The sequence below is a fragment of the Apis cerana genome, linkage group LG11 (genome assembly GCF_029169275.1).
Source record: "Apis cerana isolate GH-2021 linkage group LG11, AcerK_1.0, whole genome shotgun sequence".
In the NCBI taxonomy this organism is placed as follows: domain Eukaryota; kingdom Metazoa; phylum Arthropoda; class Insecta; order Hymenoptera; family Apidae; genus Apis; species Apis cerana.
The window spans coordinates 14,607,040-14,632,102 of NC_083862.1; the positions used below are offsets into that span (position 1 = coordinate 14,607,040).

At 27.7% G+C, this 25,063-nt stretch overlaps 4 protein-coding genes across 10 annotated transcripts; 2 read left to right on the top strand and 2 right to left on the bottom strand.

Moving 5' to 3' along the window:
• Positions 1 to 109: 109 nt before the first annotated feature.
• On the top strand, positions 110 to 13,950 carry LOC107995867 (E3 ubiquitin-protein ligase hyd). 4 transcript variants are annotated; one of them, XM_062082322.1, is made up of 37 exons: positions 110 to 272; positions 1,543 to 1,743; positions 1,824 to 2,148; positions 2,224 to 2,432; positions 2,497 to 2,660; positions 2,750 to 2,949; positions 3,056 to 3,324; positions 3,396 to 3,550; positions 3,690 to 3,953; positions 4,033 to 4,146; positions 4,232 to 4,407; positions 4,495 to 4,612; positions 4,683 to 4,837; positions 4,938 to 5,223; positions 5,342 to 5,458; positions 5,562 to 5,735; positions 5,815 to 5,947; positions 6,022 to 6,483; positions 6,563 to 6,687; positions 6,771 to 7,009; positions 7,085 to 7,251; positions 7,325 to 7,656; positions 7,955 to 8,363; positions 8,515 to 8,863; positions 8,946 to 9,162; positions 9,247 to 9,285; positions 9,416 to 9,648; positions 9,725 to 10,228; positions 10,540 to 10,707; positions 10,838 to 11,194; positions 11,346 to 11,531; positions 11,606 to 11,728; positions 11,810 to 12,019; positions 12,113 to 12,471; positions 12,581 to 12,787; positions 12,880 to 13,258; positions 13,360 to 13,950. In XM_062082322.1, exons 1-37 carry the CDS (start codon positions 211 to 213, stop codon positions 13,567 to 13,569), a joined length of 8,397 nt encoding a protein of 2,798 aa, XP_061938306.1. In that variant the 5' UTR covers positions 110 to 210; the 3' UTR covers positions 13,570 to 13,950. The 4 variants fall into 4 exon arrangements, with proteins under 4 accessions (XP_061938306.1, XP_061938307.1, XP_061938304.1 ...); XM_062082323.1 differs by having other exon boundaries at positions 5,562 to 5,729; XM_062082320.1 differs by having other exon boundaries at positions 8,946 to 9,285.
• Positions 13,951 to 14,066: 116 nt separating this feature from the next.
• LOC107995868 (protein bunched, class 2/F/G isoform) lies at positions 14,067 to 17,608 on the bottom strand. Of its 3 annotated transcripts, XM_017053592.3 has the most exons (4): positions 15,484 to 17,608; positions 15,207 to 15,258; positions 14,921 to 15,124; positions 14,067 to 14,733 (listed from the first exon to the last, which is right to left on the bottom strand). In XM_017053592.3, exons 1-3 carry the CDS (start codon positions 17,331 to 17,333, stop codon positions 14,921 to 14,923), a joined length of 2,106 nt encoding a protein of 701 aa, XP_016909081.1. In that variant the 5' UTR covers positions 17,334 to 17,608; the 3' UTR covers positions 14,067 to 14,733. The 3 variants fall into 3 exon arrangements, with proteins under 3 accessions (XP_016909081.1, XP_016909080.1, XP_028521576.1); XM_017053591.3 differs by having other exon boundaries at positions 14,067 to 15,124; XM_028665775.2 differs by lacking the exon at positions 14,067 to 14,733 and having other exon boundaries at positions 14,943 to 15,124; positions 15,207 to 15,362.
• Positions 17,609 to 17,981: 373 nt separating this feature from the next.
• LOC107995986 (RCC1-like G exchanging factor-like protein) lies at positions 17,982 to 20,640 on the top strand. Of its 2 annotated transcripts, none has more exons than XM_017053821.3 (8): positions 17,982 to 18,718; positions 18,846 to 19,106; positions 19,249 to 19,537; positions 19,612 to 19,784; positions 19,884 to 20,045; positions 20,117 to 20,244; positions 20,307 to 20,438; positions 20,509 to 20,640. In XM_017053821.3, exons 1-8 carry the CDS (start codon positions 18,610 to 18,612, stop codon positions 20,584 to 20,586), a joined length of 1,332 nt encoding a protein of 443 aa, XP_016909310.1. In that variant the 5' UTR covers positions 17,982 to 18,609; the 3' UTR covers positions 20,587 to 20,640. The 2 variants fall into 2 exon arrangements, with proteins under 2 accessions (XP_016909310.1, XP_016909311.1); XM_017053822.3 differs by having other exon boundaries at positions 18,578 to 18,718; positions 18,854 to 19,106.
• Positions 20,641 to 20,787: 147 nt separating this feature from the next.
• Positions 20,788 to 24,968, bottom strand: LOC107995985 (uncharacterized). The gene is made up of 15 exons (XM_017053820.3): positions 24,860 to 24,968; positions 24,629 to 24,678; positions 24,351 to 24,546; positions 24,123 to 24,288; positions 23,817 to 23,989; positions 23,607 to 23,756; positions 23,317 to 23,477; positions 22,892 to 23,232; positions 22,620 to 22,731; positions 22,242 to 22,511; positions 21,962 to 22,162; positions 21,711 to 21,863; positions 21,484 to 21,638; positions 21,186 to 21,399; positions 20,788 to 21,028 (listed from the first exon to the last, which is right to left on the bottom strand). Exons 2-15 carry the CDS (start codon positions 24,666 to 24,668, stop codon positions 20,892 to 20,894), a joined length of 2,469 nt encoding a protein of 822 aa, XP_016909309.1. The 5' UTR covers positions 24,669 to 24,678; positions 24,860 to 24,968; the 3' UTR covers positions 20,788 to 20,891.
• Positions 24,969 to 25,063: the final 95 nt, after the last annotated feature.

Sequence of the window (25,063 nt, forward strand, 5' to 3'; positions counted from 1 at the left end):
TGCGTACTGCTGAATCTGTATTAGTGAGATTTTTTAATGCATTTATGAATACGTGATAATATAGTTCGGTTCGCTTGCCTTCAAGAACACGTAACTGGTTGTTTCTTCAGAAACATGGCTGAATATCATTTCGATGGTGTGGTGAAATTGTGTGTACAGAATTATTAAAACGACATTTTGGTCTTAAATACGTTCACGTATTATAATAAAATGACATCGATACACTTTGTCGTACATCCGTTACCTGGAACAGATGATCAGTTAAACGATAGGTAAGGAAACATATCTGTTATCGGTTTTTCATTAATATATCTCTAGTATGTCTGCTTCTCTCCGTATTGAAAAGATCCGTTCATTGTACATTTCTAAATATGCTTGCTCATATCAATTAGCATACGTTTTCTATACTCTTTCTTCGAATCTAAATTCTAAAACTTTCTAGCCTTTGCAATGACTAATAATTTAGCGGTATAACATATATCATTTAAAAGTTAAAGTTTGTTGTCACATCATTATATTTCTATTAAATGATATATATGTACCAATCATTGTAAATAAAAAAATATAAAAAAATGTTGGAAATATTAATCATCTTTTTCAGTATTCAATCTAAAAGATCATATATATTCACATGTATAGTATATATAAGAAATATGTATGATACATGATATATATATATATATATATATATATATATATATGTATATATATGGATATATGTGCACACGCAATATATATATATCTGTATAGATGCTAAAGTAATGTATATAAATATGTATATATATATATATGTATATATATATATATATATATATATATATATATACACATACACACACATACATATCATATATATATATATATATGTGTATAGATAATAAAAAATCATTTTATTCTATTTTTAGTATTGTATTTTTTTTTACTGTATTATATATATATTATTTGAAGAATCATTTTTATGTAGTTTTATTTTATACTTTTTTTCTTTTCTTATTCCTTTCATTTGTTATTTATATAATATTTTTAATTTTTCATTATAAAGTATTAATAGATTTTCTTTGATATGTTTATATCTGAAATTAAATGATATATAATTATATCTAAGTGATGATAACATTTATTTAAATTTATAAAAATTTTATTTTATATTATATATATATATATATATATTTCTATTTATGTTGTTATATAAGTATTTTAGACATATATAATGTGATATATATATGTATATATATATAATCTAATAGAAAAAATTTATTTTTTAAATATTTATTATAATATTTAATATACATATATTTTATAATATAAAAATCAAAATTTATTTATATAAATATATAAATATATTCTTTATCTTATTTATATATATATATGTTAAAAAATTTTCAAACAAAAAATAAAAAAGATATTCTATTTAAAATTTAATTTTATTCAAAATATATATATATTTTGAACTACGTATACATATATATATATATATATATATGTATATATATATAACTATTAATTCAATAATATTTTTTTATCTATTTTAAATTTTTTCAGATTGAAGGAAGTGGCAGAAAAAATCAACAGATATGGATTTGTAACATTACCAGCATTTAGTGGATTGAAGGTTCCAGTAAAACATATTGTGGTTGGTCCAACACATATTGCCCTTCTTACAGAAGACCATAAAATTTGCAGAGTTGCATTTACAGTATTGTCAGATAGATTGGATTTGAGCAAAAATGAGCCAAATAGAAAGTAAGTCATTTTTAATTTATTACAAATAGGATTTATTATGTTATGTTGTAATTTCATACTTTATTTTTTTATTGTTGTAGCACAAATAAAAACCATGTTGATAACTCTAATTCAGCACCAAATGGCGGTACTGGAAGTAGTGGAAGTGGAAATAGGGCAGGAATGTCTAGATCACGTGCCAGAATTATGCGTGGTAGTTCTGCAATTCGTGGAGGTAGTAGTAGTGGAGGAAACAGCAGTGGAGGCAGAATAGGTCCTCCAGGTGTAATTATGGGCGGAGGAAGTGGTAGCAGTTCGCGTCCTATTGCATCTGTACCTGCTCCATTTGTACCAGAAGATCTTATTACACAGGCTCAAGTGGTACTGCAAGGAAAAAGTCGTAATCTTATTATTAGAGAATTACAGGTTTGTTTGATTGATTTTTCGTTATATTATTAAAATTGAAATTTAATTGGAGTTTTATCAATATATTTTTTATAGCGTACAAATTTAGATGTAAATTTAGCAGTAAATAATTTACTGTCACGGGATGATGAAGAAGGTGATGATGCCGAAGATGCAGCAGATACTTATGTTCCAGAAGATCTAATTTCGTTATTAGATGGTGGATTTAGCAATGAACATTCTGTAATAATTGATGCAGATTCTATGTTTCCTGAAGATATGTTTGGATATACAGGAATGAGAAAGTAATGATTTTTTAGTTGCTTTATTTAGAAGAAAAAAATATCTTTAATTTTTATATTTTTCTAGTCGGGGTAGTTCTTCCCGTAGAATAGGTAATGATAGAGAAGGTGAACGTACTTCTGAACGAGATCGAGACCGAGATAATTTTAGTAAATGGAGAGATCGTCAATATTGTGGTCCAAGACGTTGGCTGGAATCAGCACTTAAGGATTCTTGGGATAAAGATTCTGGTAAAATTAAAATTTTTGAAAATTTCTTTTTTCAATAAGTTTGTATTTTAATTGTTAATATTTTAATTTATGTTTAAAAAATTACTTAGATAATAAAAAGAAAGAACTAGCTTCTCAGAGTCCATTATGGATATCAGAAGAATTAGAATGGTGGCATGAACGCAGTAGCGATCTTGCTCCTCGTTTTATACAAATTGCTTCACTTTATAGTGAATTAATTGCTGTTTCTGCTGGAGGACAATTGTATCAGTGGAAATGGTCAGAATCTGAACCATATAAACATCCAGAGGTAATTATTAAAATAATATATTAAAATAAATTTTACTTTAATATTTTATTTTGATATATTTTATATCAACAATGATTATAAAAAATAAAATTAATATTTATTATAGAATCCAAATATACATCATCCAAAAGCTCCATGGTTAGCAGTAACAACTGAAAAAATAGTTAATATATCTGCAACAGCTATTCGATGTTCCATTAGTACTGAATCTGGCAAAGTAGCTACTTGGCTTGATGAACTTGTAGGGCATGTTGCTTCTCGTCTTGAACATCCTGCTCAAACTTTCACAGAATTTACATTGGATAAAATTGTATCTCTTCATACATGTGCTCTATATACTGTTGCTAAACTCGAAAGTGGTGCATTATATTGGTGGTAAGATGAAAAATTATTCTTTTTAATTATTTTTATTTCAAAAAACTGTTAAATGTAATTTTATTATATAGGGGTGTATTACCTTTTGCACAACGTAAAAAATTATGGGAAAAATACAAAGCTAAATCACGAAAACATAGATCATCCACAGTATCATCAAATGATATTAGTTATGGTGCACATGTTTGTATGAAAAATAGTCCTATATATCATCCTGGAGCAATAGGTAATTTATTAAATATTATATTGTATTTAAAAAAAATCTTAAATCCAATATTGTATCTAAGTTTTAATACAATATAATTAATAGTATTAAAGATGATACTTTATATATATTTTTTTCTATAAATTGATGTATTTTCAAGGATTTACCATTGCTAATGGAATTCCAAAAGTAGGACAATTACTAGGAGCAGCTTGGAATTTGGATAGCACTTACAGATTTAAAATATTACCAGCTGGAACTCATTTATCTAGTGTTAATACAGAAAAACGGGAAACAAATGGAAACAATGGTAATATTAATAAGACAAATCACAAAGAAACTGCTGATCGACTTGACATGCCTCCACCACCTTCACCAGCTTCAAGTACATGTAGTGATACTGGCAGTATCACAACAAGTCATAGTAATATTATTTATTTATTTAAATTATTTACTTTAATTTATAATATATATATTAATTTACATATTCATTAATTTTATAGAGAGACAAAAACGCGTTGCACCTCGAAATGAAGGAGAATCAGAACGAAAAGATGAAGAAGAATGGCAGTTAAAAGATGTTGTTTTTGTAGAAGATGTAAAAACAGTTCCTATTGGTATATTTTAATCATTAAAGAATGAATAGAATGTTATATAATTTATATTATACATTATATTAATTAATATCTTTTATATATGCAGGCAAAGTTATAAAAGTAGATGGTTGTTATGTTGCTGTAAAATTCTTTTCAAAAGATTCAAAAGAGAAAGAAATTAAAGAAAAAGATTTTAGTACATCAGATTTTAAAGATTTAACAACTGAAGAATTAATTAAATTGCTAGCTGATTGTAGATTGTTAAGGAAAGATGAAATACAGGTAAATTAAATATTGAAATTAAATTTTATCAAAACGAATCATGATAAGAACAATTACATATAAGATTTGTTATGATTGTGAATTTAGGTAATAAAATCATCTATGAATCCAAGAGCTCCAGATTGTTTTCAACGAACTCCTAGAAGGGTGAATATCGTTGAAGGATCACACGATAGTATTTTAAGCATTGCTACTGATGGGCAAGGTAAAATTTAAAAAAATTATAGTTAACGAATGATTAATAATTAATATCATTAATGATCAATTAATTATAGGAATTCATGCAATAGTAAAAAGTGGAAATAAATTAAGTTACGTTGTATATAATTTAAGTACCGGGAGATATGTACAAGATTGTTATATTCCATCGGATGTATCATCATTTTTGGGTCTACAACCACAAAATATTAGCTTGACAAGCTCAGGAGAAGTATGTAATTTTCATTAAATAAAAGTATTTTACTTTTAATATAATATAAGAATATAATTTATACTAGATTTTTATACTATTTTTACTAATTTTATACTAGAACATCGAGTGTTCTATGATACTTAGAGATGGAAATAATACAATCTATCCATTAGCAAAAGATTGCGCTGATGCTATTCGTGATCCAAATTGGTTGGATTTAGTTCCAGTTCAATGTATTGGTGCTTCGACTATTCCTATACCAACTTGTTCCAATTCAACTAATATGAAAAATCAAGTTGCAGTTATTGCATTAGCATTTGATAATCTCCTGTTAATGCCACGTATATTAAGGTGCGACTATGAAAGTATTAAACAGGTTTTTTGCAATTTAGAACAAGATCACAGTAAGTATAAGTATAGTTATTCTTTGATTTTATAAAAATATGGTATATGTATAAAATATATAATATATATTATTATGTATATAATATATATGTATATATATATATTATTATTTTTTAGAAAATAATACAACACAAATTCAATCAATATTAATGGAACGTTGTGATGGTAATCGTAATATTTTACATGCTTGCATTAGTATGTGTTCACCAACTTCAAACAAAGAAAATGATCAAGGTATTAAATACATTTTTTGCATATATAATTTATAAATATGCAAAAATATAATCTATAATAAATTATAGATTATTTATTCTTTATTTATTCATTTATTTGTAAGGTATAGAACGTGAGTTAGTTTCAAATACTGTTGATGGTCCGTCTGCACCTATTGAAGAACCAATTCCAACTTTAAGTTGGCCACCAGAAGCGTTTGATAATACATCAGGAGAAGAAGATAGTTTACTTAGTATTGGTACTGCTAGCATATCCATGATGAACAAATCAGGTAAAAGCGTATTGAATACCTTTTTATTTTTTCTTATTTTTAATTTTTACAACATTAATATTAAATAAATATTTATATATTTTAGGTGTTGGAGTAACATCAAATAATACTTATATAATAGATTCTGTTGAAAGAAGAAATAATGCATTACTTATATTAAAGTATATGTGCGAAAGTACTGTTTTAGCACCACATCTCAAGGAGCTACTCACAGCAAAGTAATCACATAAAATATTAATAAATAATATACTTTTACAATTCGAGAAAAATATTCAAATATTTGTGTTAACAGAGATATCCAAGGCCAAACGCCATTAATGCTTGCTGTATCAGTTCGAGCATATCACGCAGCACTCATTTTATTAGACATTATTCAAAAAGTTGGAAGAGATCAGAAGGAATGTTCAGCTATGATACTTCCTGCGGATGCTAATCCAGATTTATCACCATTATTTGTTACTTGCTGCAATGATACTTGTAGTTTTACATGGACTGGAACTCAACACATTAATCAAGATATTTTTGAATGTAAAACTTGTGGTTTGATTGGATCTCTGTGTTGTTGCACAGAATGTGCTCGTGTCTGTCATAGAGGACATGATTGTAGAATAAAAATAACTTCTCCTACGGCTTATTGCGATTGTTGGGAAAAGTGTAAATGTCGTGCACTCATCGCGGGTCACCAAGGTGCTCGTTATGAACTTCTTTGTCGGCTCGTAGTGAATACTGATCTAGTTACAAAGATAAATTCACGGTATATAAATGTGTAATAAATCGATAGAATTATTATAAAAGATCGAAATTAATCAATGATTTCTTTAATCTTTTTTTAGAGGAGAAAGTATTTTATTATTCTTGGTTCAGACCGTAGGAAGACAATTGATAGAGCAACGACAGTATCGTTCTGCATTACGGCAACGTTCTACATCTGCGAGTCGTAAAGGACCTTCATCTGATGGTATTTAATTTTTTTAATCATTTAAATATATGAAAAATAATTACATAAAAAATAGAAAGTAATCACGTTTTAATCATAAAAAGGATTGGATACTTATGTACCAGATATGCCAGATCATGATTTAGAACCTCCTCGCTTTAATCGAAAAGCTTTAGAAAGATTATTGAATGATTGGCCAGCAGTACAATGCATGATTATGTCAGGAGTTTCTGTGAATGGAAATGAACAATTATTTGGAGATCAAGGACAATTATGTCGTCAAAGTGGCACTGCTCTTCTTGATAAATTTACTCATTCATTGTTATTTAAATGTAGTGCAGAGGTATAAAAAGACATATATTTTATATTTTCAAATATATTACAAAAAATTTATAATATAGCAAAAACTTATTTTTAGATGCTCGATACTCTTCTTACGACTTTAATACGAGAATTACAAAATGATACAATACCCGGGCGACAAGAAGAAGCAAATAATGTTGCTCGTCGATTTGTTCGATCTGTAGCACGAATATTTGTGATTTTTACAATAGAAATGGCTCCAAATACAACAAAACGAAGAAGGTATGAAATAAATATCTCAAATTAAAGAATTCTTATTTTTTATATACTTTATATATTTTTAAACATATTTTAGTACAAGTCAAGCATTGCAACCTCTAATGAAATGTCGTAAAGTTTTCCAAGCATTAATTAAATTAGCTGTCGAAGAACTATGCGAGACTGCCGATTCACTAATAGCACCTGTAAGATTAGGTGTTGCTCGTCCGACGGCACCATTTACATTAACTAGTTCAGCAATGGAAGTAATCAATGGTTCTGAAGAATTGTTTTCTATAGAACCATTGATACCTCATAGTGGTGTCAGCTCTCAAACTCTGGATGCAACTTTACAAACACAACAGGGAAACAATAATATAACCATCGCCAGAGATGTTTCTACCATGGATGAGACAGAAGCTGGTGAAGGTATGTTCGATAAACTAACATAAACGAAAAATACAAATCGAGCTTTTAATATATAAAAAATTATTATAAAATTTCTATTAATGTTTAATATTTAAAAAATAATATTTTGTTCAAAAGGATTTACTATGTTCATTGTAAAATAAATATTTTCTTCAAAATATTATTTTGAATTAAAATTATTTCATCAAATCTTGATTATAAAAAATCAAATTTTGAATTTAATTTTATCATTCTTATTTTATTATAAAAATATTTTTTCACTATTTTTTGTTATATAATAATATTCGTGTGTAAATAGAAGTTCCTATGGATGTGGATGGCGATATTAGCGAACATGAAGAATCTGGAGTTTCTGGAACTGTTGCTGGTCAGCCACTAGGTGAGATTGATAGTAATGGCGGAGGTGTAGGTGAAGAACAGGCGGGAGATGGTGAATCCGATACAGAACTTGATCTGTTGGCGGAAGCGGAAACAGAATCAGACTCTGATGATAATCACAGCAATCAAGATGCAGCATCCGCTCAACGCAGTGTACAAACTGGTGCTACAGCAGGATCTGATGGTGGAATGGGATCCATTTTATTGTTTCCGGAGGATGAATCTGGAGAATCAAGTCAGCAAGAGGACGATGAAAGCGAAGCAGGAGAAACTGACGAACAAGATAACGAAGATTTTCAAATTGGAGATGATCAGTTGGAACGACGAAGGTATTTTTTTTCTTTTTCAAAATTTTTTTTTTCTTGAAATGTATATATATGCAGTATAGATATTAAAAGAATTTTACAATTTTATTTATATAATAATTTTTTCAATCATATTTGTGAAAGTCATTTTTATATCACTAATATCTTATTACAGTGGTTCATCTGGTCATTTACATCGTAATAATCTTGCTCCTGTTTCTATGCAATGGGCGATACGTAATCGCGATTCAAGTATGCGTACAGCTGGACTGCGAGTAACAGGTGGCAGTAATCTGGTTTTTATTGACTCTGCATCTTTAAGACGTACTACTGCAACATCTGCAGTTGCAGCTGCACAAGAACCTATAATTATGGGTACTAGTACGACTTGTTTGGCACGTGCATTTGGAATTGTTATTCGGCAGATAGCAGATCTTTTAGTTATGATGCAAGATTATAAAACGCTAGCACCTTCTTTGCCACGATTAATGGAAATAACTTATCAAGATGCACTCAACTTACAGGTACATTTTATAATATTTTAATAAAATAATTGAGATTAAATAAATTTATAGAATAGAATAAAAATGATTTAAATGATTGTAGATGTATCTTGAAGGACATTTAAAACCCACGTGGGATTGGTTACTCACGGTAATGGATGCTACAGAAGCACAATTGAGATTTGGAGTATCTTTAACACGTAGTGCAGATCCTACACATCCAGAACATCCATTGAACAATGCTTCATCATTGTCAGGAGGAAATTTTTCTGGACTGTTAAATACAGCAGCTTTATCGTTAACATTACAATCTAATACAGGTCGGAATCAACGCAGTGGTATCGCTACGAGCTCCAATATCTCCACACCACAAGCTTCTACAAGACTCACCGTTGGTTTTGCAGGCGTTGGCGAACCTTCAAGAAACAGTAGAGAACGCGAAGGTATCATCTAATATTTTTATATTTATATAAATATAGTTTATATATTTCAGCAATCATTTGGATGCATTCCGATTATACTTTTATATTATAAATAAGAATAAGAATAATGATTAAACATTAATATCTTTAGGTGGGGATGTATATTTGGCGAGGCGTGAATTTTTGTCCTATTGCCTATCCTTAATGCGTGCTCATAATGCCGAACATAGAGACAGTTTGCCGGTATTAGATGTTTCTGCTTTACGCCATGTAGCATATGTTTTCGATGCATTAGTATATTATATGCGTTCACTATCGGAACCAATATCATCACGAGGAGAAAGCCAAAAGGAACCATCAAATTATTCAAGTTGGAACGATCAAGTATGTATTACATAATAATATATTTTCCTTATCAATACATTAATACGAGTTACAAAAATATAATCATATATCACAGGATGAAAATGATAATGATGAAGGAGAAGAATATAGTTCTCCAGTTCCTACTGCTCTAGAAACAGACTCTGTCGATTATCCTGATTTACTTCAGGTTCCTATTTGTGGACCAGGAAGTAATAGTAGCAGTACACCAAAAGGAAGAAAGCATCCTTTTTTGCAACGATCAGATTCTACTTTATGTCTTGGCTGTCCTCCTCTTGATCCTTTTGACACTGTCATGAGCGAAGCTTTACCATTAGCTGACCAACCACATTTATTGCAACCTCATTCAAAGAGAGAAGATCTTTTCGGTATTCCAAGACAACCAACAGCAAACGCAGGTCCTAATCAGAATCCTTTAGAAGGATTACCCACAAGACTTAGTCTATCTGCACGTGGTGCTGATAATCAGAACACTCCTACACCAACATTTAGTCAAATTATTCAAAGATCTGCTTTTGCATCATCAGATGCAAGACGTAATTCTGTAACAATTGGAGATTCAACATCTGCTAAGCATACGGTAATATTTCCTTTACATAATATATAATATATATTTCCTAGGAAACTGTAATATATATAAAATTAAATTAAATTTATTTATTTATTAAATTAATTAAATTTATTCATTTTTCCCTTTTTTTTATACTGAAATATATTTCACATAAGAAATAGCAAATTTTATTTTAATTTAAATTTTATTATATTGTTATAAAGAATTTTATTTTTATATTAGTATTTTCATAATGATAATTTTTACATGTTCACTAAATCTTTTATGAGATATAATTATGTTAAAAAATGAAATATGTGAATTTATTTTCCATATTATAGGAAAAGGCAAAATCATTTAATCACACACTTGTCGCGGAGCAAATTGATCGAGCTCCAATTATAGTTTCTACTAATAATCAAAGCGATCAAGCAACAGGAAATATCAAATCTAATAAGGATATATGTAAAATAAATAGAAGTGTTATTGTTAGAGCTGGAACCGTTTCGGTAAATATATGTAATTTAGTTAATTTAGTTTGCTAAAAAGCTAAAAAAAAGAATTATAAATTATTACAAATCTATATAAAAAATATGTTTCATTTGTATTAAAATATAATATTTTATTTTAATTTTAAAGGAACCAAGTTCAAATAAAACTAATGCATCAGAAATGATGTCTACATCAAATGAAACAATTGAAAATGCAACAGAAGAGATGGATACTTCTGGTTCGAATCAAGAAACATCTATATCGCATGAAACAATTGAAACAAATCCAGTTTCATCTATTGGAACTAATATATCTCATAACATTTTATTGGGTCGTTGGAGTTTATCTCTTGATCTATTTGGACGAGTTTTCATGGAGGATGTTGGATTAGAAGCTGGTTCAGTCGTATCCGAATTAGGAGGTTTTCAAGTAAAAGAAGCGAAATTCCGAAGAGATATGGAAAAACTTCGGAATGCACAACAAAGAGATATTAATTTGTTAAAAGTAATTAATTGATATTTTAAACACACGAAATATATATGCAATTTTATATATATATATATATATATATATATATATATATATATATATAATAATATATATAATATATATATATATATATATATATAAAATATAAACAAATTTTTTGTTCAAGGTCGAACGAGACAGAACACAGTTATTAGTGCAAACAATGAAAGAATTAAATACACATTACAATTTATATAATAGACGTGCTACTAATGCACCGCCATTAGCAGTGCATCGTGTTAAAGTGACTTTCAAGGATGAACCTGGAGAAGGCACTGGAGTAACTAGAAGTTTTTATACTGCAATTGCAGAGGTTTGTTGTATCATAATAGAAATTATTTTGAGTTTTTATTTTAAAAATGTAAATATATATATATATTTTTAAAGGCATTGCTTGCAAATGAAAAACTGCCTAACCTGGAAGCTGCACAAGTGGGATCAAAATATACACAATATAATGTTCTTCGAAAGCTAAAAAGTAGAGATCGTGACCATGATTTAAGGCGACAAGTAAATATAATTATATATATATAAAAAAAAAAAATTAAAAAAATTTGTTTTTCTTTGTTTACGGGAACTGTCTTATTACAGAATCCTCGATCTTCTGGAAAATGTCGAGAGACACGTAGAACATTATCTTTTGAAGCTCGTGTTTTTCATCCATCCAGTTCTGTTGAAGGAACCAGTAATTCTGGAGCTGGTAGTTCATCCTCCAATTCTCATCCATTACCTGTTAGTCATCCAAATAACGATCACTTGACTATGCATCAACTACAATTTGGAGACAGGCTATATTCAAAAGTATTTAATAATAACAATAATAATAGTAATAACAACAATAATAATAATAGTAATAATTACCACATATTACCAGACTATTGTTACCTTTTACAGGTTTATGCATTGCAACCCGCATTAGCTGCTAAAATAACTGGTATGCTGTTAGAGCTGCCCCCTGCACAGCTGTTGATGTTACTAGCTTCAGAAGATGCTCTGCAGCAAAAAGTAGAGGAAGCATTTGAAATAATACGTAGTCATAGTCAAGAATCGGCAAAAGAAGCGTTGTTGGATCTCGATGTATTCAGTTTGATTGCACGTTGTGGAGCTAATAAGAAAAAAATTGAGAATAGTATCTTGGATGATACTGAAGATAATGCTCCTCTTTTTTATTCCCCGGGAAAAAGAGGTTTTTATACTCCGCGACAAGGAAAGGCCAGTTATGAACGATTGAATGCATTCAGAAATGTAGGCAGGTTGGTACAGAAATAGTTAATGAAGTTATCATATTATTATATATTATAATAAAAATAATCATAATTATGAAATAAATCATTAATTAATGAAATTAAATAAATTTTTCAGACTTATAGGATTATGTCTTTTACAAAACGAGTTATGTCCAATATTTTTAAATCGTCACGTGATCAAATATATTTTAGGAAGACCAATTCGTTTTCATGATCTTGCATTTTTTGATTCTGTAATTTATGAAAGCCTAAGACAACTTGTTATTGATTCCGAAACTAAGGATAGTAACAGTTTATTTTCTGCTCTTGATCTTACATTCAGGTAAATTCATATTCTTGCTTTAAATCTTTTATTAATCTTTAATATCTTATATTTGATTTTTACGATATATAATATGCATTTCATTATTTTAGTATTGATTTATGTCCCGAAGAAGGAGGCGGATCGATTGAACTTATTTCTAATGGGCGTGATATAGAAGTAACTGCAAATAATGTCTATGATTATGTTCGAAAATATGCGGAAGTTCGTATGATTAAGGTACAAGACAAAGCTTTGCATGCCATGAGAGAGGGAGTATTCGATGTACTACCCGAAGGAGCACTCGATGGTTTAACATCTGAAGATTTGAGACTCCTTTTAAATGGAGTCGGTGACATTAATGTTTCTGTTTTGATATCATATACTTCCTTCAATGATGAATCAGGAGAACCTGCCGATAGATTAGCTAAATTTAAACGATGGTTATGGTCTATTGTCGAAAAAATGTCTCATTCAGAACGACAAGACTTGGTAAGAGGTTACAATTAGATGTCTATAATAATAAAAAAATTTTTTTCTTAAACAAATTGCTATACTTTTTAGAAATGATGCATTCTTTATTTCTTTTTTAGGTATATTTCTGGACAGGATCTCCAGCACTACCGGCAAGTGAAGATGGTTTTCAACCAATGCCGAGTGTAACATTACGACCAGCAGATGATCATTTACCAACTGCAAATACATGTATTTCCCGACTATATCTTCCATTGTACAGTTCTCGTCACATATTAAGACATAAACTACTACTTGCTATTCAAACAAAAAATTTCGGATTTGTATGAATATATAGATTCTATATATATAAATATATATATATATATAATTATATGTATACATAAGATATATATAATATAATGGATATTATATATACATTATGTATATTATATATACTATGTGACCATGTTTGTGCGTAATAGCTCTAAAAAGAAGTCACATTATCGATAATGATATAAGAAACGAAAAAGAAGTTGTATGTTGTTATTTTTTTCCTTCCTAAAAAAATTTATAACATTTATAAATTTGTAAGGTGTAATTATGAATTCTGATTTCTTTTATTGAACAAAAAGACGTGGTTTCCATCATAATAAGATTTTATATTAAAGTGTCATCTTTAGTCATTATAGTAATCGAATAAAAACATTCTTAAAAATTACAAAAGAAAATCGATTAATAGCAATCCCATATCATCAGAAATAATTATTTTAAAATTTCTGCCACTTGTTTGTATATATTGTATCATACCAATACATTTTTTGTTAGGAATTTTAACAAATTATTATACAATTAAAAATTTTTTATTAGGCATGTTAAGATGTAACATAAAATGTTGACAGGAAGTTGTAGATTTTTTTTTTAATGCATACCAGTAATAATTGTTTCCCTGGATTTCAGCATGTCGTTGATTATATATAATACATATCATTTTAAAAATCAGACTACAACACGACAAATTACAAAATATGAGAGATTTGATATTTAATAATAATGAAAATTACATAGTTTTGCGAATGTAAAAACTATTTTTATGAATGAAAATGATAACAAAATATCAACATAAAATCACAAGTAATTTAAAATAGTACAAATATCTTTCAAGCATTAAATTCTTAAGTTGAATTTTCTTTTTTTAAATCAAATTTATGGTGGATGAAATTGGCCAAATGCAAAGGTAATAGGAAAAATAATCTAGGAATGTCTAGCTGCCTATTTCATATTGTTATATACTTTCTTTTTTTTTAACATGTTCAAAATCTTGAATCTATCATAAAACAATATCAACTCCATTACTTATGCTGCTTAATCTTGGCATGCACTCAATATATGTCCTTGTTTCTGTCTAAGATCGTAACAATATATATATATATCCAAAATGATTATCATTTTGAAAGAAAATTGAATTTACAGATTTAAATTATTATTTATATATATATTTCCTAAACAGTAAACTGAAATAGTAAAAAATAATCTATTATCTTTAATTTACTTAAAAAAAAGATTACTAATGCTAATATGTATAATATAATAAATCTCATTGTTTATAAATTTCTAAAAATCGTAAAGGTATATACAATAATTATATTATCCGTTATGTACTTGACAAAGTATTAATAGAAACTTATGTACAATGGTTACCTATTGACCACTTCCTGAATTGTTTTGGGGTAATTTTGCTGTTGATTGGTTCAATTGAGCCAATGTTTCTGGAGTCGCGTGTGCTTTCAGAATTGAATTTTCAGCTTCCAATTGATTTATACGATCCATAAGCTCAGCTATTTTTTCCTTGAGTACTTCAACTTCTTCTCGTACAGCAAACATCAAATGACTCTTAACAAGATCCTACAAGAAAATATTCTATTAATTTCAACATTGTTTTCTATTATTGAATAATTATCCCTATGATAAAATATATATAGCTTACCATGGCTTGCTCAATCTTATTATCAATTGCTACAGCGCTAGTCCCCGACATACTGCAATAAAAATTACATGCGAAAATTTATTTATGAAGATGCTGAAACATGTAGATGCTGTAGCAATTAAATTCACAATCTTGTTAAAAATTAGTTTTCTGTTTCTAAAAGGAGAAATTTCTATTAAATACTCTTTTAGTTAATAATACTAAAGATGGTATATATGAAAACTATCCGTGAATATGTATGATTTCAATAATTTAAGACATATTAAATAAAATGTACCTTTCATTATCTTCGAGGGTATGATGTTCATCACTGCCTTGAGTCACTTCGGTTAATGATTCTAAAAGAGTAGTATCAGCAGATTGGGTAGTGGATCCAGCTACAATCCCTGAAATAGAATCCTGTTCCGGATCTGGTTGATGAAATGTCATATTTCCCTGTTGCATACCACCTACAACATTTTGGCAGCTAGCTGATACTTGTGCCATTTGTACTTGAGTATTACTACCAGAAGTTGTTGGTTGTATTTGAGATGATGGTATCACTTGAGATTGTACTGGTGCACCAGGAGCATGAATAGTTGATGATGTTTGTTGTGCACCTGTTTGAGGAACTTTATGAATATTTTGGATGCTCTGCATTCCTTGTATGGCAGTCAATGGCTCAGATATTTGAGTCATTGTTTTTGGATTAGGTATTGATTGTTGAGGTTGTTGCTGCTGCTGTGGTTGTTGTTGCTGTTGATTTTGAGGATGTTGTTGTTGCTGTTGTTGAGGAGCATGTTGTTGTTGTTGCGAAACTAGAATATTAGGTGCCTGTGATGTTGGTACAGGTGTTTGCTGCACAGAAGGTTGACAAACATTTTGGACTGGTAATGATTGATTTTGTGTGCTCACTGTCACATATGTATCTTCTTTTGAATGAGGTATATTTTGTTGAGATGTTACATTGCTACTACCAGTTTGTGTTATAATAGGAATAGAACCTTGGGGCATACTTTGAGGTTGAGTCAAATTATTGGGATGAGTTGGCTGTAGATTAGAAGGTAATGTGGAACCCTGGCCACTTTGCTGTTGTTGTTGAGATGCCAATTGTTGAGCTGAAGATTGAAAATATTGAGGAATTTGCGAAGGTGCCTGAACATTAGTTTGTGTTTGAACTTGCGTTGGATTATGCTGCGCATTGGGAGGAATTGAATTGCTTACTGCATAATTAGCACTTGAAACAGATGTAGAATTATTTGGTACACCAATTGATGTATGCACATCTGCATGTGCAGATACTTGTCCATTAGTATCAATGCCCATACCTTTATCTTCTGATACAATTGATTGTTTAGGTGCATCAGGTATAACAATTCCACTATCTGTTACTCCATATGATATGCATACCTCATTTGGATCTGATACTTTTGGTGTACTGATTGCTGTTGGTTGATTGACTGATGTATGATCCAAATAATCCATGCAAGTCCATCTGCCCCTTTTAAATGGTTCAGTACTTTCAATCTTAACAACTTTGAATCTCTCATTTCTACCATGTGAATGTACTTCACGTAAATCTGCATCTTGTTTAACATTACTTGAAAGTAAATTGATAATGTTGTTGTCGGTAACAGATGTAATATCCAAAGTATTGATATTGCTATCATTTACCGAATTACTGACATTATTTCCTTCAGAGGGAACAATTGCCAAACCATACTGAGAACTTGTAGGAATCACCGGAGCAGTGCTGAGGGCAGCATTACTGGTATTAAAAAATACATCCTCTTTGGAGAAAGTATCTTCTGAATAGCTAGGCGTTTCAATATCAATGTCGGTAATACGCGAATGTTCGACCGAATTGTCCTCCGTATGCGATTCATCAAGATCATCATTTGAATCTTCACCGGCATCATTGCTCATACGAGAACCAACAGTAACGCTTGTAATCTGGAAAGACGATGTCTTTTTCCGACACTGGTTACTGGCCGTCACGTTGCTCGAAGTAGTCAAACTAACCGGCTGATACAGTTTCTCTGGCTCTCCTAACCGAATCGTCTCAGTAGTTGTACGATGCACTGGATTCGATATTTTTCTACTACCATCCGATAGCTTATGGGATTTTCTGTGTACATTATCTGCCATTATTATAGGAACTTAGCATTCGAGACCCACGATCTTTGCATTCGTTGTTTTCTTGCATGTTAAAACCGACATCGCTCTTAGCCGGGGCCTTTCGGCTTCGAACTATTTCTCCCTATTACAATTGTCACAATTAACTTTCAAACAGACCGATTTTTATTCTTTATGGTAATTCAAATTATATTCATATTCTCATCTTATAGAGGTGTTGACAGTTCACCATTTCATCAATTTCACGGGGAAGAAGTGCATTCGCTCGAGCACCGTCCACTCGAAACGAATATTCACTCTTCGACAAATGCGGAATTGTCTTTTTCTTTCTTCACAATCGATCACGTTACATTTAATTTCACGCGTTTACATATTACTATCTTGTGATCCAATTTTTCATTATTCATATCCTTTCTATTTTATTATACTAAATAAGCAGTTTAAAAATGGCTGCCAATTCACTCGTAGAATTACCACGAATTATATCTAGAACATCTGTGTGACTTTATAACTAAAAATCTATTTTCATCCGCGATGTAAGTGCATCACGAGAAATAAGCATAGTACTCTTCTTTGACCCTTATCATGTAAATACGCCAGTACAAATGTTCTAATCTTATTTATTTCTATATCATAATACTTATTATAATTTATTCTTTAAACATTGAACAAAGTGTTTGTTAATTAAAAAATAATTTTGTATCATTTGTCCATTCTTATATTTTAAAATAATTATAATATTATTGATAAAAATTAAAAAAATAAAATTTATATAAAAATTAAAAAATAAAATTTTATCGAAATCTAAAACATATTTTTTTGCTTATTAAATATTTTATTATTTTCAAAAAGAAAGTTTAAATATAACATAATGAAAATAATGAAAATTCAAGTTTTATTCAAATTATTTAATTTTTTATTATTTTTATGATGTAAAATTAATATATGCAATTATGTATATGTACATATGTCGATTTTAACAAAATGTGACATAATCTCATTATTCATATTGTCCGCGTTTAAGTATCGATATATAGTCGTTATACATGAAATAAAAGCTTTAGTTTCTCGAAAAGAAAGTTTAAAAGAAACGAGAAAATCGAGCCTGCTATTAACGAGTTTCATAGTATATCTATATTCTAAAGATGATTAAAATTACGTTTCTTTCTAACTTATAAAATTTATCAAACAATTAATAATTTGATTAATCAATAAAATTTATTTAAAGCATAAATTTTTTACGCTTATAACAAATCTGTAGAATTTTTTATGCAAAATCATAACAACCATGTTAAATACAATAAAAATAAATTTGAAAAATAAAGTACAAAAATCGAGTAGAATTATAAAACTTAATAAAATTGAGAACAAAAAACCAATTTCAAAAACTTTACCAGGTAAGAAAATAATTATAAGAAAAAATATAAAAAAATTCATCCATATTGAGTTTAAATTTTTTAAAACGTTAAATAAATATTTATTATTGAAAAAATGTTCTTTAGTTTTTTTATAATATTAATATAGTTTTTCAGTATCCAATAAGTAATGAAAGAGATCATAGAGTATATGTTTGGGGTATGGCAGATCATGGTGCTCTTGGTACATTAAAATCGACAGTGTACGAAAAGGGTATTTCTTATATTCCAAAACCTAAAAGATTGTCGTTTGGAGAAAGGCATGATGTAACAAATATTGCTTGTGGTTATGGTTTTACTGCTTTTGCTGTGAGATCCAATGATAAAAATATTTTATATGGAAGTGGAATAAATACAGATTCACAACTTGGTAAGAACTATATTAAAAAGTATTTTTAAACTAGAGATAATTTATTATTAATTTATTACATTAAAATTTAATTTTTCATAAATTATTTATATTTTTTAATACAAGAAATACATATATTCTAACATTCTTAATATGCTATTAGGTTTTGATGAAAAAGATAAAAAATTTCCCAATGGTTTAATAACTGAACCAAGACCTATTAATTTACCAATTAAAGATTCTTCTACTAAAGTCCTAGATATAGCAGCTGGAAGAGCACATTTGCTTGTATTAACAAACGAAGGTTTATTTACATTAGGAAATAATGCATATGGACAATGTGGTCGTCCTATAATATTGAATGAAAATTACGAGAAAAGTACAGTTATTCATCACATACCTAGCATTAAGGGAAAAAAGATTAAAAGTATAACAGCTGGCCAAGATCACAGGTATAGAAATTCTTAACACTAGATATATAGTTCATTACAATATTTGAGAATTCTCCCTTATTGCTATATGATAGCATACTCTTGACAGAATCTGGTGAAGTTTATACCTTTGGCTGGGGTGCAGATGGACAAACTGGATTAGCACATTATCGAAATGAATATAGGCCAAGTTTAGTAAAAGGAGATTTGGCTGGACAACATATTATAAAAGTTGCATGTGTTGCAGATTGTGTATTAGCACTCAGCGGTATCTGCAATATTCATGTATTAATACTATAATAAATCACATAACTTTATTTTATATAAAAATAATATAATAAATAGATATTACATATGATAATTACAGATAAAGGAAAAGTATTTGGTTGGGGTAATTCTGAATATGCACAGTTGTTTGTGGAAGATGGAAATCAACAAGTGAATATAGCCACAGAGATAGATAAATTGAAACACTTAGGTCATATTGTAGATATTGCTTGTGGTGGTTGCTTTTGTATGGTTTTAAACAGTAAGTAATATTTATAAAATTATGTGTTTATTATATGGTTTACAATAATTTAATATATGAGTATTTAATAGATACAGGTGATGTTTATGTATGGGGTTTTGGTATTCTTGGTTTTGGTCCTAAAATTACAAAAATTGTGCAACCAACTTTAATTCCAGCTACACTTTTTGGAAATAATGCATATCAAAAGAATACAAAAGTAAGTCTATTTTATTTATTTTTTTACTAAAAAAGATAGAGTGTAAATAATATTTTTTTTAGGTGATAAAGATATTTTGTGGTATGAACCATCTTGCAGCTTTAACAAATACTGGTGATTTATATATGTGGGGTTGTAACAAATTTGGATCTTTAGGATTAGGAGATTGTAAAGACCAATATTTCCCCTTGAAGGTAAATTTGTTATTATATTGTCGATAAAAAGTAATAAATAATAATTAAAATATGATAATTTCTATTATAGGTCAATGTAGGAGCACAAGTAAAAAAAGTTGCTTGTGGAATAGATCATACAGTTATTCTTTGTAAACCTTTTATTTAAAGCATAGTATATTCTCTGCATTATAAATTGATAATATATTATTTATAAAAGTTATGTACAAATTGTTATTTCATTATTATTTCTGTTATATAAAAATATTGTATACATAGTTAATTATTTTTAATTTTATAATATATTACACAAAATTAAATTGATTAATAATGAATACATATTTCTAAACAGAAAATCATTATTCAAAAATATAATACAAAACTTTTTATTGAGACTTAAAGCTTATTTTTTTTTTATCTATTATAATTATTTTATTTTTAAATTTATTTATAAAATTTGTTAATTAAATAATATCATATATTTAAAAAATATAACATTATTATTAAAATAAAAGAATTAAATGTAATTTTAGTTGCTCCACTGATACATACCATGTTTTCGTAAGATATAGTATATTTTATTAAATTGGGAACTCTGCAAACTCGAAAATCTGAAAAAAATTTTATTTACATACTATTGTATAATTATATATAATTTTCATTAATCATTATATTGATAAAAAATATAATATGATTTATTAATACATTAGAAATGAATTAATACCATGATGGAATTTCATAAAACATTAAAATATAATTTTTACTTACCAGTACATTGATAAGAAATAGTGGAAGCATTTGAAGCTATCGATATATAAAGTGATGGACATTCATGAATAAAATTAGCATCACTACAAGAAACAGTAATGCTGTGTTCTTCATTTGATATTGATACACATGATTGTGATGCATTTGTTGTATTGATATCTAATGGTTCTCGTGACGAACATACAATTAAACTATCTGATTCAGTGCCTTTAATCTAAAAATAATATATAATTAATATTATAATATTCCATTATTATATGTAATTATAATAATTAATAATATTTATGAAAATATTTACCTTTATTTTTGTTATATTATCACTGTTATAAAAATAATTAGGATGTAATTTATAAAAATTAATACCATTCGGTGTAACATAATCATCATATGAATTTGAAAATCCAGATGAGATATAATCTGATCCACACTGTGTATTAATCAAGCGTTTGGGAACTATAATATATTTTACAAGTAATAAAGATATTAAAAAAAATTATAAAATTAAAATTTATTTTCCTATTTTACCTTGATTTATTCTTGGAATAACCATGTTAACTATTGGTTTCAAAGTTTCTTCTGTATCTCCGATCCCAATAGAAAATAAATCTGTCGTACGATTGTGAGTTAAATCGAACCATGGATCTTTGGATCCATACGCCATAATAAAAATCATTGTATCTAAAAATATTAATAATGAATTATAAAAATAAATTTATCTAGTTTAAAAACTCATTACATATCTATTACATTTATGTATAATTATATACAATTTTTACCTGGAATTTCTTCTCGCATTCGTGATATAATTTGCAAACAATATTCTTTATCAGTTTTAGATATATCAGAAGTACGTGGAATAATTAAAACAATATCAGAACGTGCACCACCAACTCCACGACTACGTTCAGTATTAAGTTTATTCATCAGATACATTTCTAATTTCATGAGTGATTTAGGTAGATCAAAACCATGAGTAACTAAAAAAAAAATTCATATCATACATCATAAAAAAGTATATTATAATTAATTCATTCTTAATTTCAGATTAATACATACTATTTTCATAATGTGATGAATTATAAGCATAAAAATCCAAAATGTTATAAGTGCTATTAATCATTGGTATTCCATTATGACCATTTATTAATGTAAAGTTGGAATTAAATTGATTTATATCTACATTTTCTAGTAAATATGCAAGAATAACTTTTATCGCAGAAAATTCCCAATTTGTATCCAAAATGATTGTCAAATCAATGGATATTTGATTAAATTTATATAATTTATCTGTTTCAACGCATGAAAGATCCTTATTCATTTGTAAAGCTATAAAAGTATTAAATGAAAGTATTATAAATCATATCTTATAAATTTTTGATATTTAATTCAGTAAATAATTCTAAATCATTTATATGAAATTCTATCAATACTTACGCACATATTTTTCTAATTCATTTACCGCATTTTCTGAAAATTTTTTTATTATTTGATTGTCGAGCGTTGCTTTTGCTAAATCAGGTTGTAGTAATAAAGCAGCACTATATGTCTGAAAAAATTAATAACAATAATTAAAAAAAATTTTTATTTCATTAAATTATTTCATTAATTTTTAAATTTCTATCTTTATAATATCTATTAAGTTTTACTATTATTAAGTTTTATTATATTTTTGAAAAAAAAATAATCAAAATGTTAAAATAATTTACCTCTGCAATCAATTTTTCATGTGATGCAACAGATGTAAATAGTTTTCTTCTATTACATGCTCTAATGGAAGAGTCAAAAACTCCTAATGAACTATAATACATATCAAAAATTTGTGAAAGTTTTAAGTTAGGTATTGTATTGTACCATTTATAAGTTTCATTGGCCAAAATTAAGCCATCTAAATCTCCTCTGATTTCTGCCGTTGTCATCTCATATTTATCATTAGAATTTAAAAAATACCATCGTGGCAAAGCAGTAGAATTCCAATTACCAGTTGCTCCAACACTAATTGTTTTGTCATTTAGAGGGCCTTGTCTTAAAGCTACTTCTGCTAAATCTCCTACAATTTTAATATTAAATATCATATAATTATTTTAAAAAATAATTTATCAATGATTTATATCTTATAAAAAATTAATATTACCAGCAAAAGTCGCCAACCATTTATTTTCTATAGTCAATTGTTTTAAAAGTGAATTGTTTTTTTGCAAAATATCTGATTCTAAATCATAAAGATTTACTAATCCTGGTTGTGTAGCTGAAGCTATTCCAGCAAGTACTAACCCAAAAGAAGTTGCACCCCATCTAAGAAAATTATTAAAGTTATTAATAATTTTAATGTCTAATGCAACAATAAAATTCATTTATTTCCTTTAATTATTTTCTTTTTTTCATTATTTAATTTTATAATTCTTCAAAAAATCATAGACTTACGGAGTTTTTACAACACCATTTTCCACAGGACATTTACTAAGAACTAATGCTGATAATCGAGCACTATCTGGGTGATTGGGTGGTGGATCTTGATAAATTGAGTTTGGATCAACCATGTGTTCATCTTTATTTTTATGCTTCATATTTTTTCTGTATAAAAATTATATTATTTCTGATATCAATTACATTATATAATTTTTTTTTACTTACATTTCATCAAATGATAAAGTTTCTACATCATTAGCAATATTTTCAGTCTTCGTCTTATGCTTATCTTTAACATTTCTTGGATATCTATAAGTATCTACAAATCTACAAACTTTTGTTTCATCTCCTCGTTCATAAATTTCAACGCTACTTGATAACATAAAATGTAATGTACACTACAATATAAATAGTATTATTAGTTAAGTATTTTATTATTATAATATTAGTTATACTTATAGAAATATATATAATATAATATAATATAAATATATATGCAGATATGAAAAATATTCTAAATTATATACATACTCTTTCAACATCTGTAATACTGTTATTAGGGAAGTTGAAAGCATTTCCAGGTATGAGACGTAGAGATTGAGCAAAACGAAAAAATTGATGGGTATTTGGTGCATAGGGTGATATTCCATCTTGAGTAGGAATCGAAGGATTTGGAGCAATACCGTCTTGTCGAAAACTGTAAATGAAATATTAATGAAATTATTTTTTTAATATTATAATTTAAAATATGAAAATTACCGATGTAGAATTGCTATCGACAGAGTTCTTAGATCCATATTAAGACCCTCTGTATTTTCAATTTTACGAAGTATTGCAATGAATGTATTTAAAGTATGTGGCAATCTATTATCTCTTTCCAAAAGATATTTATTTTCATAACATTCTCGAAGAGATGATGGAAGATTTCTAAGTGCATTTTCTTGTGCATATACAGCTAAGAACAAACAATAATGAAAATTTAAAACATTAGATTAATTTAAATTTTATAATATAATTCAGCCATAAAAAATACTTACTTAATGCAATAAAAATAAAAAGATATAAAAACTTTGCCATTTTATCGCAACTAAAAAAGATATAATATATAAAATTAATAAATTTTCCATAATAATTTTAATAATTTTAATTATTTAATCATAAAAAAAAATTAATAGTAATTAACATGAAATAATATAAAATATGTTATATATATTTAATTAAAAAAATAATTATAATAGAACTAAACTTATGTTTAAAAAAATACATACCACAAATAATTTTTTACTTTTAATGCAATATATATGATATCCCTTCAAATTCATTCAGTAAAGTATAACACCACACCTATCTTGATAGAATAAAACCTATCATACAGATAAGATAATATGATGTTATGAGTAATAAGTCCTTATTTTATTACAGGTATCTTTCTAAAAATAAGTATATATATTCAAATTCCAAAAATATATAAA